Source organism: Bombus fervidus, chromosome 5 (assembly GCF_041682495.2).
Source record: "Bombus fervidus isolate BK054 chromosome 5, iyBomFerv1, whole genome shotgun sequence".
Classification (NCBI taxonomy): Eukaryota; Metazoa; Arthropoda; class Insecta; order Hymenoptera; family Apidae; genus Bombus; species Bombus fervidus.
Window position 1 is genome coordinate 126,356 of NC_091521.1, and position 18,221 is coordinate 144,576.

General features: G+C 31.0%; 3 protein-coding genes and 1 long non-coding RNA gene across 8 annotated transcripts; 2 read left to right on the plus strand and 2 right to left on the minus strand.

The window, feature by feature from the left end:
• The first annotated feature begins 880 nt into the window (after positions 1–880).
• LOC139987466 (GTP-binding protein Di-Ras2) lies at positions 881–12,222 on the plus strand. 2 transcript variants are annotated; one of them, XM_072003756.1, is made up of 5 exons: positions 881–2,978; positions 8,050–8,557; positions 8,696–8,841; positions 8,939–9,204; positions 9,784–12,222. In XM_072003756.1, the coding sequence occupies exons 2-5, from the start codon at positions 8,371–8,373 to the stop codon at positions 10,004–10,006; spliced, it is 822 nt and encodes a 273-aa protein (XP_071859857.1). In that variant the 5' UTR covers positions 881–2,978; positions 8,050–8,370; the 3' UTR covers positions 10,007–12,222. The 2 variants fall into 2 exon arrangements, with proteins under 2 accessions (XP_071859857.1, XP_071859858.1); XM_072003757.1 differs by lacking the exon at positions 881–2,978 and adding an exon at positions 4,768–4,880.
• LOC139987467 (uncharacterized) lies at positions 1,087–4,620 on the minus strand. Its single transcript, XR_011799859.1, has 2 exons — positions 4,480–4,620; positions 1,087–3,603 (listed from the first exon to the last, which is right to left on the minus strand). It is a non-coding gene; the product is annotated as an uncharacterized lncRNA (long non-coding RNA).
• Bulli (regulator of MON1-CCZ1 complex protein bulli) lies at positions 12,034–15,413 on the minus strand. Of its 2 annotated transcripts, none has more exons than XM_072003743.1 (11): positions 15,280–15,413; positions 14,608–14,913; positions 14,335–14,509; positions 14,079–14,238; positions 13,885–13,990; positions 13,662–13,815; positions 13,494–13,557; positions 13,150–13,369; positions 12,880–13,049; positions 12,465–12,740; positions 12,034–12,295 (listed from the first exon to the last, which is right to left on the minus strand). In XM_072003743.1, exons 1-11 carry the CDS (start codon positions 15,397–15,399, stop codon positions 12,034–12,036), a joined length of 2,013 nt encoding a protein of 670 aa, XP_071859844.1. In that variant the 5' UTR covers positions 15,400–15,413. The 2 variants fall into 2 exon arrangements, with proteins under 2 accessions (XP_071859844.1, XP_071859843.1); XM_072003742.1 differs by having other exon boundaries at positions 13,885–13,993.
• Positions 15,414–15,462: 49 nt separating this feature from the next.
• On the plus strand, positions 15,463–18,184 carry Mcph1 (Microcephalin). Of its 3 annotated transcripts, none has more exons than XM_072003745.1 (4): positions 15,463–15,551; positions 16,057–17,335; positions 17,423–17,660; positions 17,762–18,184. In XM_072003745.1, exons 2-4 carry the CDS (start codon positions 16,128–16,130, stop codon positions 18,023–18,025), a joined length of 1,710 nt encoding a protein of 569 aa, XP_071859846.1. In that variant the 5' UTR covers positions 15,463–15,551; positions 16,057–16,127; the 3' UTR covers positions 18,026–18,184. The 3 variants fall into 3 exon arrangements, with proteins under 3 accessions (XP_071859846.1, XP_071859847.1, XP_071859845.1); XM_072003746.1 differs by lacking the exon at positions 15,463–15,551 and adding an exon at positions 15,563–15,888 and having other exon boundaries at positions 17,423–17,517; positions 17,762–17,905; XM_072003744.1 differs by lacking the exon at positions 15,463–15,551 and adding an exon at positions 15,589–15,888.
• Positions 18,185–18,221: the final 37 nt, after the last annotated feature.

Sequence of the window (18,221 nt, forward strand, 5' to 3'; positions counted from 1 at the left end):
TTAACTACACTAGCAAACTGTGGTTATATATGTACAACAATTTCAATTCGAAGCGCTACCGTACTTTCAGATATACATATATATTTTCTTTGGTGATTCTTCATCTTAATATTAGTACACAATCATGACCGGATATTTTACTTACAATATGCATTTCAAGAAAACATAAAAAAGCATCGCAAGATTGAAATGATTAAAAAATTTGTTTATATTTGCACGTAATTTGTATGTGGCTGTTGCCTCGATTTATGTGCACATTCACATATGTACACGGGCTCTCTTTCTTCCTTCCGATGCAAAATAGACAAGTTACTGAAATGAACATTCAGTATTTTTCATAAAAGCGAAACATACTTGTCAACAAGCCGGAGAAATCGCATATATTGATGTTGCGCGCAAAAGAAATACCTTATTAGCGGGGAAAAAGATAAAGGGAGGAAGAGGAGGAAGAAAAGAAAAAAGATCTCACAATCCGTTATTTGAATGCGCGCGCGCGTATATATTTACACACGACTCTTTCATATTACTATTCTCTATTCACTATTCACTTTTTCAAACAAGCTCAGAATAGGTATTTCGCGGTAATAATATTAGGTAAAATTCATTTAAATATTCAGTTCGAATAATTTCCTTATGTAAGCGCTTAGGACTTGAGGCGATTTAATGTATAGATTGTCGGTTATGTTGGGAAAGAAATAAATGAAAACAATTACGCTTATTCTTCGCTATGGTGTGCTATGACTGAATAAGAAAATAATAATTCAGTTTCATATAACAATAGCAAACTATCTTCGCCAATCTTCATTATTTTAATGATGGTGAAACAGTAACTGAGAGAAGTAAAACAGTAACTGTAAAGAAATTGTAGAAAAATCGAAAAGATATATATATTTTTTACTGCATCACATAAACAGCGGCGTAAAGTCGCTTAGCTTTGCGATACTTGAGGTAGCAACAACTACATACATAGCAGTGACATTGGTGATGCCATTGACGTCGTTAATGTTGATATATATTACGATGTAAAGCGAGAAACGCTTAGAGAAAAAATGTTTGCTAGGGAAAACTGTGTAATAATTGTTCGCCGTTCCAATTAATAATATTTTGCTGACAATTAATCGCTTTCATGTTTACACTGTACAACTTTCTTCATGATGTAGTTACAACCTTTTATTTACATTGATTTTATTCTCTCATCTTTCATCTCTTTATGTTAAAATTTTCTTTTCATTCAGTTTCTGTCTTTTTATTTTCTCTTGTTACAAATTGCAAAAATGATTTTCTAGTAATATTTTGTGGTAATATATTTATACAATAAAAAATGAATTAAACATTTTCCTAATAATTGCATATCATTCCACTAAAGAATCAATTTTTTTTAAAAAAACGAATTCCAAATGATTAATACATTTGTAATACAAGTCTATTCCTTTATAATATGCTGCAATTTTTATTTTGTACTCACGATTTACTCTATCAAACGTCAAAAGGCTAGGAATCTGTTGAATTATTAGAAAGAAATACTTCTATCAATACTTCTATGCTTGTTTCGTACCCGAATAGTTACCACCGATTCGCTTTCTTTTTCTACCTGTGTACGATCGGTTCATAATTCCATCACAGATACATCACAGATTAATGTTTCGATTTTTTAAGCAAACTAAATGAACCTGAAATTATGAATTACACATTAACATTAACAAATTTATCATTGCTCAGCATACTTATGCAAAACTCTTGTGAGAGCATTCAATGCTGATAATCTATCAAGAGCAGCTTTAATGCGTGTCTGTAGAATTTTTTCCAATGCGTTTACAAATTTCAAAGTAGATGACACAAGTATATGTAACAATATGTATAATACAATATTCATAAAAAGCAGTTAACACGATATAATAATAATAATAAAATCTGTAAGAGTATACATGGAGTATACAAAGAAAAAGCGGAAGAAAAGAGACCAAGGGACACGAACCGTAAGAATTTTGTATTTATGTATGTATAGGTACGTATGGGTTAAAGTTAAATGATGAAACGTAGGTAAAACAGGATGTATTATTCCTTTGTAGATAGAAAATTTATTTAACGTCTATTATTGATAATCTTTAATTTAATTATTGTCTAAAAATGGATTTGAAATTATCAGTATGATTTTGCAATTATCGATGCAGATGTAAACTTGTCTTTTATACTTATTATTCACACATAATTGTTTATTTCGTGTTATGGAAAATTAATTCTATCTCATTGTATTATGTGTCCCAAGCGATTTTTAATTAATTTAATCTGGAGAAATACCAGAGAGTTATGTAAGGACTTTAATCATCGATAAATGATAATTCAATGTTGTGAAAATACTCGATCTTGCACTAAATATAGTTATTCGAAATTATTGAATGATTTAAGAGAAACGTTAATGCATTACATACGCACATAGATAGGTGGCGAAATATGCTTTTCATCAAACACTGACATGTTCAAATTGTATCTGGTTTCATATAGGAAGGATATTATCACAACATTACTTTATCATACATATGTACATATTATTTATAAATTGTATTGTGATTACAGAGCGTGTGATATACAATAATATTATTGAATATTAATAATAATTGATTTTCCTATACTTCTTTATATTATATTTGTCAAATTGCACGCATGAAACCGTAATGAAAGGAAGAAAATGAATGTCCATTATACAAGCACAATCGACCGCATTATCGGAAAATAAATAATGCTGCGCACGCTCCTTAAAGGGAAGTTGATTTTCATAGTACCCGGCAGCTAACGCAAGTCATAACCATAACAGAACGCTGCGAGGGGGTTGTTCAGTGTCGCCTTGACAGCAGCCGGAGTTGGAGTTGGATCTGTTTTTCTTCTATCGTATTCATGCGCGTTGTCTAACAGCTTAACCAACAATCTGCTCTATTATACATCTTAGATTAAAATCTACTACTGATTATATATTTCTTCTGGTAAGTAATGTTTTTCATATTTTTCGAATAATTTACAAATAATATTCTTCGATACTGATTATTTTTGGCACAAGTATACACATTCACGTGTTTGATCGAATTCAATATATATGTGTTCTGTATTTAATTTTCACTTTATTCATTAATTTTATCCTACTTTGATAAAAATAGAAAAATAGAAGGGACCGAAATTTAGTGGAACCAAAAGTTTTTGTACAATATCATTGCAACGTTAAACATACATATAAATACATATAAATTATGATTGTCCGATGCAATGAAAAAAAAATTTTTTTTAAATTACCTATATATATATACATGTACATAGCATTTAGCGATAAATCGAGGGGACATCAACAGATATGTATCTTCAGTTTCTTCGTCTGGGTTCATACAATGATAACTAATCTTTACTTTTATTTCATAAAACTGTTACATATATCCATTTTCCATATTTTAGTACACTTTATTATTCAACGTGGATAATATCAAAATTGCATTCTACGATTTCGTTACTATTACGTTTTAATTTTGTTTTAATATGTGTACTTTCTTCTTTAAAATGCTTTTTTCTAATTCTATATATTCCTTTTCAAAAATATAAATAAGTGTTTCAGTTTTGAACCTATAAAAAAATTAGAGATTTTTAAGGTTATGTACGTTTTTTTCAACTATATGTGCATTATATATAAATATAGTCGCATACATAGTATGTATGCATGTTTTGTATCGACAATATACGAGTAATACAAAACACAAAGTTAACTGGATTTCAGATATTTTTTTGGGAAACTACATGACATAAAAAATCAGTGGGAATTATAATATAATTAACCTTGATTAAAAGAAAATTAGATAATCATTATTTTAAGTTGCAAGATATTCCAATTGAATGAAACAAATACTTATTATAATTGCTTCGTTCCAGTTCGTAGATCAGTGCAACTAATATTTTAGAGATAATAAAACTAAAATAAATTTAATTTTTAAAATGAAAGATTGGTTGTATAGAATTCTTTTCTTGGCGAATACACAGCGAAGTAATCTGTTTTTCGTATCTATATTTCTCATGTTTCATTCGCTTTATCAATCAGCAAATATCAGCTTTTGAATTAGTTAAATTCAATTGTCCGAACGTTGTTCGAGTTAAGTTGTTTCTTTTATTCAACAGAAAAAAGTTAACGAAAAACTGTCTTTTTATTTAATAAATATTATACATTCGCTGGAAAGAAAAAACAATTAATTGTAAAATGAGAAGAAAAAACTACAGAAAGCAAAGAAAATTATGAATTATTAGAAGCTTTTGCGATAATGTGTATATATATAATAAAAAAATATATATACAACAAAACAACAATAATGTATAAAACAAAATATGGTTTAGAATATTCTTGTATTCTAGAATTTTCTTGTATATATGTACATAGTATATGTGTAATTATATATTAACCTTAACCTTAATCTTGAAAGTTTATCATATTAGTTAGTGTATTATACGTACCTATCGCTTTTAATGATACTATCCTTCTAGAAGAATTCGTTATTTTTTTATATACATATTGCCACCTTTTCTGGCAAGCACACACTTTTTTCGTGCCTTTCCCTTACTTTACCTGTCCTTCCCACTTTATTAAGGAATCACGGTTATTCCTGATCATGTTCAGTAAATAATGGGCTCATCTACATCGAAAATCGAATGTGAGACCACCCGATGTGTTCGTTAACCTTAAATCGTTACGCGACACGGAACAGGCGACGTGCATAAAATAAATGTTTTAAAAAACAAGTTCTAATTATTACGTCATAGGGTGGACGGAGGTTCGACCTTTGACATTAACGCAGGGCCGATAATTGTTTCCGGTTGCCTTGCGCAGGAATTGATATTGAAAAAAAGAGATAAAAGTAATCTTTAGAACAAGTATTTCAAAAACATTAATATTATGCTATTTTACTCATTAACTGCATATATATGCACATACATATATACATACATACATACATATGTGTATGTAAAAATTTTCCCTGAATGACGTTGCTCTTTCGAGATTTTGGGATAAGGGCCGAGTACCGAGCGCCGAGTTATTCAACCCATCGTCAGTCGTCTGTCGTCTTGTCAAAAAGTTCATTACTTTCCTCGCTCCATAAACAGATCCTTCTAACTGTAAGATATCCTTATGTGTCACTACACACTATATGCGTTGTGAGACACCGCGGATAATGTCGCTGCGTCGCGTTAGGTCATTGGTCATACGTGCGTATTTGCTAACGACCAATTAGGAGAATATCGGGCTCCTTATCGACATCCGAAACTACAGCACATCTGCGACTCGTAGAAGCTAAACTCGTGGCTTTTGAGAGTCCTTAACACGTATCGTCGTTACCTTTATAGAAGACGTAATGTTAACGTAAATTCATATATTAACAAAACGTGCTTCAGATTGTTTTCGATTTTAACTCATTTACTCGGTACATTGGTCGAAAAAAAGGAAGAAATAGGGAAGGAAATAGTTTGTCTTTTGAAACAGAAATCTGGTCCTAAGTAAACCAATCGATGTTAACAAGGATCGAGTAGAAAATTCGACACAATACACGACAATTTTTCCGATAAATGGGATCGTTTTGGAAGCAACAAAAAGAGAGAAAGATTAAACCGTTCGAGATAGAAGAACAGAGAAGGGTGCTTGGCATAGAAATAGATCGGCTAGCAGCGCGCGTATCCTGCCTTTGATCGTTTCACGGTAGATCAACTTCAATATATGAAGAGTATGCCCTTAAATCTCTGTTATACACGTGTATTTTTAGCGCTTGAGTCAAACGACTCACGCGAAATGGTCACAAATCTGTATTTCACTCACGTTTCTGTTGTGAACAAGTAACGGTACACGTAGCAAATGCAGACACTGAACTCAATAAACACATAATGGGAATTTGTGTTTCGAAGTTGCCATTAATCGGCAATATGGAAAAATAAAAGGTAGTATGCAAATATCAATTGTTGGAAGGATATACAATATGTACATACTATTTCGGCTTGGTATTCTATTCGTATGTATACTTCATTTTATGCGAAAAATGATTTGCAGCGTTTATTCGATCATTATGCACTTCGACGCAGCTATGAACTTTTGACTCAAAATATTACTTTCTCGATAAATGCTGACAATGAGTATTCGCATGTATAGCTCTATTAACGATAACGGCGATAAAATTGAATTTGTTTCGAGAATGGATAAGAACGAGATGAGCGAACTATTTGATACATCATTCTTAATTTATCGACAAAATTTCGTGAGATTTGCTTGTTCTTGAATCAAGGAGAAAATCGATGAACAAATAGGGTAAGCATGTAGCGAGCGGAAATAAGATGCATTTGGTCTCTGCAAAGTTTGCGCGCGAACAACTCGTGAACGGCGAGGCGTGGCGCGGCACAGCGGAGTCGTCCACTTGAATATCTATCGCGATGATACGAAACGCCAACATCCCATTTTATTTATATATTTACTTATACTTTATACTTGCACTCGTACTTTACCTGGTGCTACTGCTTAACTACGATTAACCAAGTTATACATTCGGATCAAATCAAGATGTACTCTCGACAAATAAAGTACTATACTCTGATTTATTATAGTTCCTTAGCTTTCACGATGTGGCCACAACTTTCTCACATTAGTATTTGCTGTATTATATGTACATATAAATCTATAAATGTATCGTATATTCTGTATCATATGAGTATACATATAAGTGTATATACCTATGCCGTGTGCATACAATGTATGTATATACGTATACGTACTATTGTATACCAGTTTTATACCATATTGCATGCATTATCCTCTCTGTATCAATTTACAGATCGCGCAACGTCGATTTTTTAGCGATTGGAAAATTTTGGGAATGTTTAACATTTTGCAATTCATCAAATAATAATATGTATTCTGATAACTGATCTACTTACTGTGAAACATATGCTTCAAGAGAAAAAGTCAATGATCTTTTCGATAATCTAAAATAATTAAATAGTAAATAATTTAAAAAATAAATAAATAAATAAATAATTGAACACCGATAAACCGCGAGACGCAAATCATCTCAACGATATAGAATAATACAACTGATATTGCTTGCAATTGCACAGTTTGCAACTTTTAGGATTGCAACACTAATTAATTTTAACGTACTGATAGATAATAATAAGAATGAATTGAGCCTATTAACGAGAATCCACTAATTTTTCCATTTAATCCATTTTTATCTTTTCGTTTTTATTTTGAAATCATCCAAACAACGGAACGTTTTTCATACCAAAAGTTTCCGTTGAAATTACATTAATTAAAAGATATACATCAGAGTATCGTACAGTGATCACGAGCGATAAACCATGAAGCATAAAAAAAGCACCAAAAATATGTAAATGATTTGATTAACCGAATATTTAATATGGTAATACGTATTTAAGCCAATTTTTCATATATATAACTAATAACAAAGATTTTTCGTTGATATAAAGGGAAAGAAAAGGTGCAAACAAGTTGTTAGGTATTGCAGCGTGTTCGGACTAGCTTTGACAAACATAACGAGAAACAGTGTCGCAAAATTAGTTTCAATTGATAGCGTATTATACGTAAGTTTCAGTTTCTTAACTCACAACCAGATCCTTATTCATATAATATATTACATGCATATGTATTATATATGTCTGTTTTAATTCTCTGACATTAGGTAAAACGCGTTTCGATCGATCATACAGCTTGCGAGACGTTGAAAATGTCTCTTTTGTTTGCTGTTCAAGTTTGCATCGTCGTGAGTCGAATAACTTCTATGCAGCAATAAATGTATCGCTTTACTTACACTTACTTATACGAAAATTAGATGTTTTCTCATATAAACCATATACCACACATTTTGTGTTTATTAAATTGTCGATGAAATTTAAATATACATTCTGTGTTTATTGAAGTTTCATCCGATCGATATTCGTCTTGATTTTTTTTTTTTTTCAATTGTTTTAATCGAATGAAATAAATACAATTTCGCTGATCGAATAAAATACAAATTTTGTTTTTAGCTGACAATGAGATTGGAATGCTGTGTAAAAAACATACTTTTACGATGCCAAGATGAAGGAAAATTGTGAAATTAATTTAAATTGTATCTAACGTGGCGCATAAATTGCTCAAAACAAAACAAAAAAGAAAAAAAAAAGCGGAAAAGAGCTGTCGAGAAGGGAAAGCAAGCAGAAACAAGAATATTACACATTTACCAATGGCTCCTTGAATTAGCATTTATCTACTACTTTATTCGTATTCGCATTGTATTCCTATTCATATTCGTATTCGCATTTGCGATCTCGGAATCAAATTACAGCAAGTTAAAGAAATTTTATAAAATGGCCGATCATGAAAGAATCAGATTGGTGGTATTAGGTGGTGCCGGTGTTGGGAAAAGCGCAATTATACGTCGTTTACTTGGGCAAGGATTCAGCGAAAGGTACAGGCCTACCGTCGAAGACCTCTATTCGAGGGAATGCGTTCTCGGTACGCTCACTCTCAAAGTCGATCTTCTGGATACCGCTGGTAAATGTTTCCTTTTCTTTCGCCATCCAGCATTGCATTATAATATATATATATATATATATATAATACATACGTATTATATGTATTATAAAAATGATAAGGACCAATATAGATAACATGCATTTCATACGATTTCAGGAGATTTGCAGTTTCCAGCTATGAGAAGGTTGAGCATAGCTACGGCACATGCGTTTCTTCTTGTTTATGCCACAACATCGTTACCAAGCTTCGAATGCGTAAAGCGATGTTTCGAAGAAGTCAGAGAACAACGACCAGATTTTCAGGTACCATACTGAAAATAATATTGATTTAATAAAGTGAGAATATCATTTATGAAAATATAAAGTATTATTCGTATTTACTTATTTGACTGTGCGGCAGGAAGTACCGATAGTCGTTGCGGGAAACAAAGTGGATCTTGCAACGATGCGAAGAGAAGTACCAATCGAAGACGTGAGTGAATGGTTATTTTGTGAATTGCCGAAACTTCGTGCCAAAGTAATGGAATGTTCAGCTAAGGACGATTATAATGTCAAAGATATTTTCCGATGTTTCGTCACTTTATCCAAGATAGTGCCAAAGAATCATGTTGGCGAGTCAGACGAATCGGCCCTTCGACGAAGATGTTCGGCGTACGGATCGCGCAGGTACTCTCTCTTTTTCCCCTCTCCCCTTTCTTTTCTCTTCGTTTCTTACCTTTTCTCATTTCTCCTTCAATCATTATCGTACATTCTTATTACGGTACTTTATCTGTTCGGCATGCCGATTAACTTCGCAGCATACATATCGCTTTCTTTTCGTTACTCGTGACTTTCCGACTAATTATAAACAACAAATTTCCAAAAATGTAATATGTTATGCCACATGTTCGTATAGTATACGTGTAAGTATGTAAAACACACGTGTGTTACAATACAGTTAAGGAGATTGGAAGTAACATATAAACGTACGGTCCTTATATTTGAAAAATATTACAATATCATTTACTTTAAATTGAATATATTGTCAATCGTAGTATTGTTACAAACGCCAAAATTAAGTATCCCTCGGCTTTACTGAAGCGTTTTTCAAACAAACTAAAAATTGTAGCTCGATATCTCGGTGAATAAAGGTAAAGAAGATTAAGTTTAACGCGTCGCGTAACGCTTTTATAATGTTACGAACCCTTTCCCAACATATACATATGTAGTGCTCGATCGTTACTTGATCGATTTCGCGTATTACAGAAGCGATCGAGTCGGTAGGTCTGGAAGTCCACATGGCAGAACCGGAAGCGCCGGCTCTGTTGGCAATTCTCAGCAACTGGTCGCAGCACAAAGTTCAAATGTCGTCACTGTCAATGAGGAAGCGAAGAGCAAACCGCGCAGTCGTAGCTTGATTCGACGCACTTCGCGAAAAACCAAACAACAAATTAGAGACACTTATACGGATGACTGCAATATCTCGTAATTTTCACCCTCTCTCCACTTCTCTCTCTCTCTCTCTCTTTCGCTTGCTCGCGCTCTTTCCCTTCCCCCCCTCTCTCCCCCTTTTATCTATCTACAGTACCGAACAAGATTACAAAACATTTTGCATATTTGAATATTTCGTATATTTAAGAGAAGAAAATGTACACTTTATACATCCTAAATGTTGCATACCATCTCCAGAGTGCATACATAAAATCTTAAATTCGTAATATGATATACAACGTAAAAATTAGGGAAAGAAATGTGAATTTAGATTATAATTTTGGTCAGACAAAATTATAAGATACTTGGCATATTTTTCATTTGACGATTTTTTTCAGTATTTTATCCGACTGTAAACAGACACAAAAATGAAATTTCATCATCTAATTATAATATTAGAATTTGTTATAATATTATTTAAAAGAAAAAGCAATTCTCAAATTTGTACCTCTTTCCCTCAGTCTTATGTTATAAGTACATATATCATATTATATGAACTGGTTTTGTGTGCTTACTTGGGAGATAATATGCAGCATGTAGGGTGTATGTATATTCCCTTCTTTTAAATATATGAAATGTCTTGTAATTTTATCCAATACTGTAACCATCTATTTATCTATCTCTATCTTTCTCCACCCATTCTCTATTTTACTCACTTTTTACGTGTAATTGTTTAACTCTTTGTGTATATCTTGTCGCAAGATTCGCTAATGAAACGATATCATAGTATGTACTGCGAATCGTGTACGTTCGATCATTTTCGTTTTCGCATTGAATAAATAGCACGAATCTGATACGATACGTAAAAGCACACTCATCTCATATGCGATAGCATCTCATAAGATAGCAACAAAAAAATATACTAATGTCGATAAAAGATTTTGCCGCTCTTGGTCGTATACAGCAATTATAAAGAAAGGACCAAATTTTCCAGTTTTAATAATTATAATGTACTTAAAAACAATATTTCACGTTTTCTTTCCTCAATTTTTTTATCCTTAGAAAAAAGTAAAAACCAATGGACCAATCAAAGCTCATCCCACTCTCCCTCTTCTCCTTCCTCTACTAAAGGATTTTCATTTATTCATATTTTTTATCTATTTTAATCCAGTCCGTCCGTTTATACGTTAATATTTTCACATCTTAAAATGTGTAACAATTGTTTGTTCGTCAAAAATTGTCTGAGGCACTTTATATCATTCTGCGTGTACGTACGCATGAATACGTATACTACTGCGCGTACGCTACATATTGAATACCATGTGTGTTAAATTTAGAAATGTGTATACACCATGAAGACAGTCCGATATCGGTATATGGAAAGCGTGGGACTATTACGTATGGTATATAAAACAAAACTTTCAATATTTATATCAAGTCGATCTTTTTAAGTGATCCTGCTTCAATTCTTTCACCAAGCATGCAAAAATTGTATTTACTAAATATTTCAGCAATGTCGACGAATAATGAACAGAAGAATATTTTTTCTATTAAATGTTCTGAGGGCTACTTTCATGAGTTGAAACATATATAAATTTAACTATGGCAGAAGTGTGGCCGTGAATCGTGTATTGCATATCATGTTTTGCATTAAAAAGAAAATTATTGTCATAACGATACAAACAACACGAGTTAAAGGACAAATAGCTCATCACATATCGAAACTAGATGTGTTTGGAAAAAACACGAAATATAAATACGACATGTACAATTTTTTAACAGGCTATATTAGTTACACAAAAGTTGTTGTAAGTACTACAGATACATATATTATATTCCTAATATAATTATATATCTAAATATAATTAAATGCGCGCGGGTGTATGTGTGTATGTATAATATATGTACAATACAAAAATATTTTACAAATGAAAATATATAAAATGAATAAATATGAAAACAGCTAAACAACATTCTAATTGTAACATTGTAACTTTTAAATATATAGTTGGTGTTGTTTCATATTGCAATGGAATCGAATTGTGTTACTATTTGAAGAATACAGTTAGAGAAAAGAGCAAAAGCTCACGATGAAATTGTAGTAACATTGGAATTTGTGTCCGAATTACAACCATTATCAATTCCTTCAAATAAATACTTGTAATGTTGGATGTAAGGCTGATAGCGTTCCCCTTTTGTAAAGCCTGTAGCATTGTATAAATATAAATTACGCTGTTTAAAAAATTTGAAAACCGAATAAAAGAGCGTTGCGTCCTCAGTTGCCTTTGCTGCTTCCAGAAATTTTCTATCAGACACCTGATCCACCATTCCAACTGATCGAACGTAACTAAAATTAACAAACAAATGAATAACAAAATGATGAATCGATCTGCAGATCGAGATTCGAGAGGATCGACTAATTTATCTCATAAACTACGTCTTATGTCATTCATGTTCTGTATGCTGTATGTTATCTTATTACGGATACATGTATAACAAAAATGCTTAATATTTACCGTAGCGCTGGTAAAATGTATCCTTTCGATAAAAGAACTTCGATTATTTCTTCATGAGCATTTCCTAAACGTTTCAGCATATCCAATGCAAGCTGATGAGCAGCTGGATACAGATTCTCTAAAGAGAGTAATAGGCACGCAAGAGGTTTCGAATCGGCAACTACATGATACTGTAGTAACTGGTGAAGTTGGTAGTATGCTTTACGTTGAACTAATGTTGTAATAACTAATTCGTGTAAATAATGCTGTACGGGTATACTGTGTTCCGCTAATGATCTAAAATGAATAACACAGAAAAATTTAGTTATAATATTATTCGCTATGCGATCAGAAAAACATGCAAATTTTTGCTTTTTTATAAGAGAGAGAGAGAGAGAGAGAGAGAGATGAGGGGGAATGGGAGAGAAAGAAATACCTGATATATTCTAAAAGAACCCATACAATCATTTTTGGTTCAATGGTATTTTCAGGAAATTTCGATAATATATAACTATATACATCACTTTGATCCAGCAGCAATTTATACTTGTAATTTTCTGTTGTCGTGCTTAAGCATTTTGCATTATTTTGCAATGGAGTACCCATCTGGATAAGCATTATATATTATCAATGAAAATCAGAATAAATGAACTAGTCAACTAAATAAATAAACGAATAGTAAAGAAAAACAAAATTACATAATTACCTGATTTTGTATTTCGTTTTCTAAGTAATTCCTATAGACGGAATTTAACTTGTTGAATATGATTGGCATATCCATTAAACTTATAGGCAGCTGCATCATAAAATTTTGTAATACATGTATCAAAATGTACTTTGTATTTGTCCGCTGCATTAAAAATTCGACGAGCAACACTTTGTCTGTGATAAGTCTTGCCAAAGATTCCAATTTTAATTCAATATACCTATACGTATATATGAAGCACAATCGTCAACAGTATTACAATAAATATTTTTACATTTGGTTTTTACTGTATATATATAGAAGGGAAAAAAGGTATTGTGCAACAAAGATAGGTCATTACGCACCAGAGGCAACCTAATTTTGCATCAATTATTATGTTTGGTTGAAAGACAACCCAATTTGGCGAATCTGTTGGTAGAACACTACTATTAAGGAAATACATAAAAGATACAGAAACAACAGAAATATTATTTTATATTTCAATGTTTCTATCTCATTTTTGTTAAGGATACATAGTTGGCAAGGCTGATATGTTTCATTTGACAAGGTTGTTCCTGGAACTTTTAAACTATATGGTTTGATTGGTTTTGCTGGTGCTATGCTAGTATGATGCATTACAGTACCATCGCTTATGCCCGATAACATAATATCAAAAATCATGGAAGTCTATAGAAGCATATGCATATTTATCGTTTCCTATACATTTCATGTTTCAATGTGCATTGGTTTACTTACTTTTGTGGTTTGATGATGAACAATAATAAGGTTATCTACAACATTAATGGCAAATTTACCACTAACATCGAGTTTCAAGATATGACTTCTTTTGATTGTTGTCATTCTACTTGAAAAACGTAAAAGGGATATGAGATATAAAATAACAGATATAAAGTTGACTTTAAATCAATTAATGACTATAAAAAACATACTTATGCACAGTATATACATATACAGAAGCAGCCCCAGTAGAACGATTAGTACCTGGTTGATGACGTAGCAAAATAATGCAAGGTATCCCATATAAAACTGTCAATGCCACGTCTCTCTCATAAACGGCCAATTTTCCTGGTTTTGCTGTACCAACTTCCACTAAAATGATTTTAATAGGGACAACTCTATTAGGTTATTCCTAGACAATGTTAGATTTACCACAATATTTCTTCATATATCAAATGGGTTCCTTACCTTCGAATTTAGTTAATTTATGAAGATTTCCAGGTGTTACATGCAATGTCTGCATTTGATTTCCCACTGTCCCTGATGACAATAATACTAAATAACTTCGCGGACAAAATACAAACCAATTAACACCTAAGCTTAAACATTTCAAAAATCTGACATTACGTTTTTCGGGATTTACCTAAAATAATTAAATGCCTTTAATTATTGTGTATGTATACTGTAAATACTAATCATAGATTATATATAAATATTTATTTAAATCTTTTTCTTTTTTACTTGAAATAACTCAACACCATAATCAGTAACAAACAATATTTCATTTCCATGTGTCCAAACAAATCCCAATATAGTTGCATTTTTTCCTTTACACGATTGCGAATATTCTATGTTATCTAGTCCAGCTACTGGTGAATAATTTATAAATTCGACTGAAGAATTATTATGTTGCACCGCCAGTATATTCATATCAGGAGAAAATTTGATAGAGATCACTGGACCTTTATCTTCCATTCGGAAACTTAAATTTTGATTTGGTCCTTTAACTAATACACCTGTTACACCTCCAGATCGAACAGCAAATACCTGAATCACAAATAAGTTTTATTCACTGACCAAACTTCATTCTAAGATACAATCGATCATAAAGAGATTCTGGCACTGTATAAGAAGAAGGAAAACTTTTAAGTTATTATTTATTATTGTCTAAATATTAAAAGAAATACTGAAAAAGGGTAAATTTGCGCTTTTTCAGTATTTCTTTTAATATTTAGACAATAATAAATAATAACTCAAAAGTATTTTTCTACTATTAGCATAGTATAACATAATACATTGGTTGGTTGGTTCTTGTACATTTACTGAAGATATAGAGCTTAGAAATTAAAATTATACTGTGTTCGAATCCTTTTATGACTGATTGTACATAAACGAAGAAAATCCACTTCTAACCTGTTGTTTTGAGTCATCAAAGAAAACGTTTGTCAGACAGCTGACTGATTCAAACCTAATTGGATCTGAAGATAGTTCTAGATAATAATCATCATGAGCATCTTGATCAGCGGCTTCCATGTTCTTCAATTGCTCAATTAATTATAATCAATGCTATGTTTAAGGTTTAACAGACGTAAAGGACCACGAGTGACCAATGTACAATGTACATCTGACTCTGACGTCTCTGACTACAGTACATTGTACACCGTCATTGTCACCCACATATATACGTATAAGTATACATACATACATATTTACAAAGTCCAAACATATTGTTTCGTTTAGCAAAATTGAAAATCCTTTTAACATCTTACAGTGAAGTATATTTTTCTAACTAGCATCTTCGATTTACTACTACTAAACTACTTCAACTGTTACTACTAAATCGATTATATAATATTCTTCGAAATGTTGAAAATTTTATTTTTCTCATTTATTTAAATAGTCTAAAAGTCCTAAAATTTAAATATAAAATATATATACATATGCCACGATCGTATATACAATCGTAATAGATATATAGATATAATATCAGATAACTTCAGAAGTATCAATGCATTTAAACAGGTTAAATATTGTATTAAATATAGTATGTTTGAAGGTAGTTTGAAAATATTCTTTGTTAAAATTAGTTAGTAATAGCAATCTTGACTATTATAATAAATATTTCATTTGTTGTAATTAAAATTATTAAGTTATTAAAAATGTTACACGATTTGTGATGTTTAATTTCAGATAATAAATCTTTACTTTAAAAAGGCTTACAAATCATATAGATTTAATCGACAACAAATACCTAAAGCACTATGGAAGTAAATAAAAATAAGAGAATTAAAGCAATATCACGTGGTAGAAATAGCTTCAAACATCAACATAGTTCTCTGAAAGTCAATTTAAGTTGTGCATCGAATCTAACAGATTCTGGTAATGATTCACTTGAACAAATAGATGTTCATTCTGATATAGAGAATACAGTTTCTTATGATACTCCATTGAAAAATCTAAGCAAACATAAGCATTCTAAGATAAAAGGGAGTGATAAAAGCATAGATTTAATTGAAATGGATAATATAAATACAGTGAAAACATCCTTAAATGTTAACACATCTGTTGATTGTATAAATGACAATAACATATGTGAAAATAAATATAGATGGGAGAATTGTGAAGAGGAAAAATATGACAGTTCTGAAAATAAACAAACAGATATGTTTGTAATAAGTTTTGAAACTATGCAGGAAAATATAAATACTACTTCCTTACAAATGTATACATCATTAGATATTTTAAATAAAGTGCAAAATGATAATAATACAATTGATGATTTTCCAATGAATGCAACAAGGAACAATTTTGATGATGAATATAGCAACATTTACAAGGCACAACGTCAAAATGATGTAATACTACAAAATAATCATGACAGTGAATATAATGGCATTGTAAGTAATACAATAGCTGTGTCACATAGTAACTTGGAAATGTCTACAATTATCAAAGAATCAACTGGTAAATGTGACATAGAAATAGATCAAAATATGAAATATTCATTGTCTGATAGAAAATCTAAGAGAAAGTTATTACCACTACATGAACATTCCCAATTACTATCATTTTCTCCAGTACAGGATAAGGAATACTCACCACCTCCATGCTTAATATTTAAAAAAATACACAAAAAGAAAAAAAGTAAACCTAATAAGACAGTTAATGTCAATAATCTAGAATGTATTGTTAAAAAAAATAATAAAAATCATGATGGGAAAGCACAAAAAAGAACAAAGAAAGTAATCAGTAAAAAGATTGTTGTTAAGAAAATTGTTAATGAAGATATTTTAAGGAGATTAAATAAAAATCAAGAGAATCTTAATAAAGTAAAAGCAGCAAATGTTTATACTCCAGAAAGAAATTCATCAGATGATTTTCAACTCTTGAAAAATTCACCTATTGTACATTTAAAAAAAAAAAACAAAATGTACAAATTAAATATTGTTACAACTGGTTTATCTAATGAGTATGTGAAATATTCATCCTGCATAAGTAATAAAATTACAAATTATATTTTTTAATTGAATATTTCATTACAATCATTTTATTTTAGAAATAAGGATATAGTTAAAGATGTTGTTAGAACTCTTGGTTTAGCAAAGATTGAATCAAACGTTACAAAAAATACAACACATATCGTGACTACAGGTATACGTACAATAAATTTATTACATGGTATCATACGAGGCTGTTGGTTAGTTACTTTTGAATGGGTTTCAAAATCTTTAGAAAATAAAGCTTGGTTAAATCCAGAAAAATATGAAATAGTGCATTGTTCAAAAGCAGCTTTGGTAAATAAAATATACAATCATAAACGTATATGTATCATATATAGTATATGCAAGAATTATTGTATACAATATTATACTTATTTATACTATATAATTTTTAGGAAAATCGTAAAGACAGGCAACTATTTGGAAGATCGTATGTTCCAGAATTATTTACTGCTTGTGGATATATATATGTTCAAAAAAATACAACACCATCTTGTAATGTATTAAAAGATCTCATAAAAGCTGCTGGTGGTTGTATTACAGAATGTCCAGAAACAGCAAGAATTCTGATTGGTGTAGGTGGTTTAAAAGAAACTTGGATCTTAGATTGCATCACATCAGGTGAATTACAGCCACACAATCAATACAAACGATCATAAATATTCATTTATATGATATTTTAAAAATGATAATAAAAATACAAATCATATGCGTATGCTGCGCGCGCGCGCACGTGTATGTGTGTGTAATATTATGTACAAATTGTCATTATTAAAGTCATTATTAATAAATTATTTATTTATATGCTACATACACTACATATATAAATTATTTATGTATATCAAAAATAAAACA

Excerpts from the sequence above, each read along its gene's own strand:
- LOC139987466 (XM_072003756.1), top strand. The coding sequence starts at position 8,371 with ATGGCCGATCATGAAAGAATCAGATTGGTGGTATTAGGTGGTGCCGGT. Across the intron at positions 8,842-8,938 it reads AACAACGACCAGATTTTCAG|GAAGTACCGATAGTCGTTGC; the intron begins GTACCATACTGA and ends ACTGTGCGGCAG. Across the intron at positions 9,205-9,783 it reads TCGGCGTACGGATCGCGCAG|AAGCGATCGAGTCGGTAGGT; the intron begins GTACTCTCTCTT and ends CGCGTATTACAG.
- Bulli (XM_072003742.1), bottom strand. The coding sequence starts at position 15,399 with ATGGAAGCCGCTGATCAAGATGCTCATGATGATTATTATCTAGAACTA. Across the intron at positions 14,239-14,334 it reads TAAATTAACTAAATTCGAAG|TGGAAGTTGGTACAGCAAAA; the intron begins GTAAGGAACCCA and ends AAATCATTTTAG. Across the intron at positions 12,296-12,464 it reads TACATTTTACCAGCGCTACG|TTACGTTCGATCAGTTGGAA; the intron begins GTAAATATTAAG and ends TGTTAATTTTAG.
- Mcph1 (XM_072003745.1), top strand. The coding sequence starts at position 16,128 with ATGGAAGTAAATAAAAATAAGAGAATTAAAGCAATATCACGTGGTAGA. Across the intron at positions 17,336-17,422 it reads ACAACTGGTTTATCTAATGA|AAATAAGGATATAGTTAAAG; the intron begins GTATGTGAAATA and ends ATTTTATTTTAG. Across the intron at positions 17,661-17,761 it reads ATTGTTCAAAAGCAGCTTTG|GAAAATCGTAAAGACAGGCA; the intron begins GTAAATAAAATA and ends TATAATTTTTAG.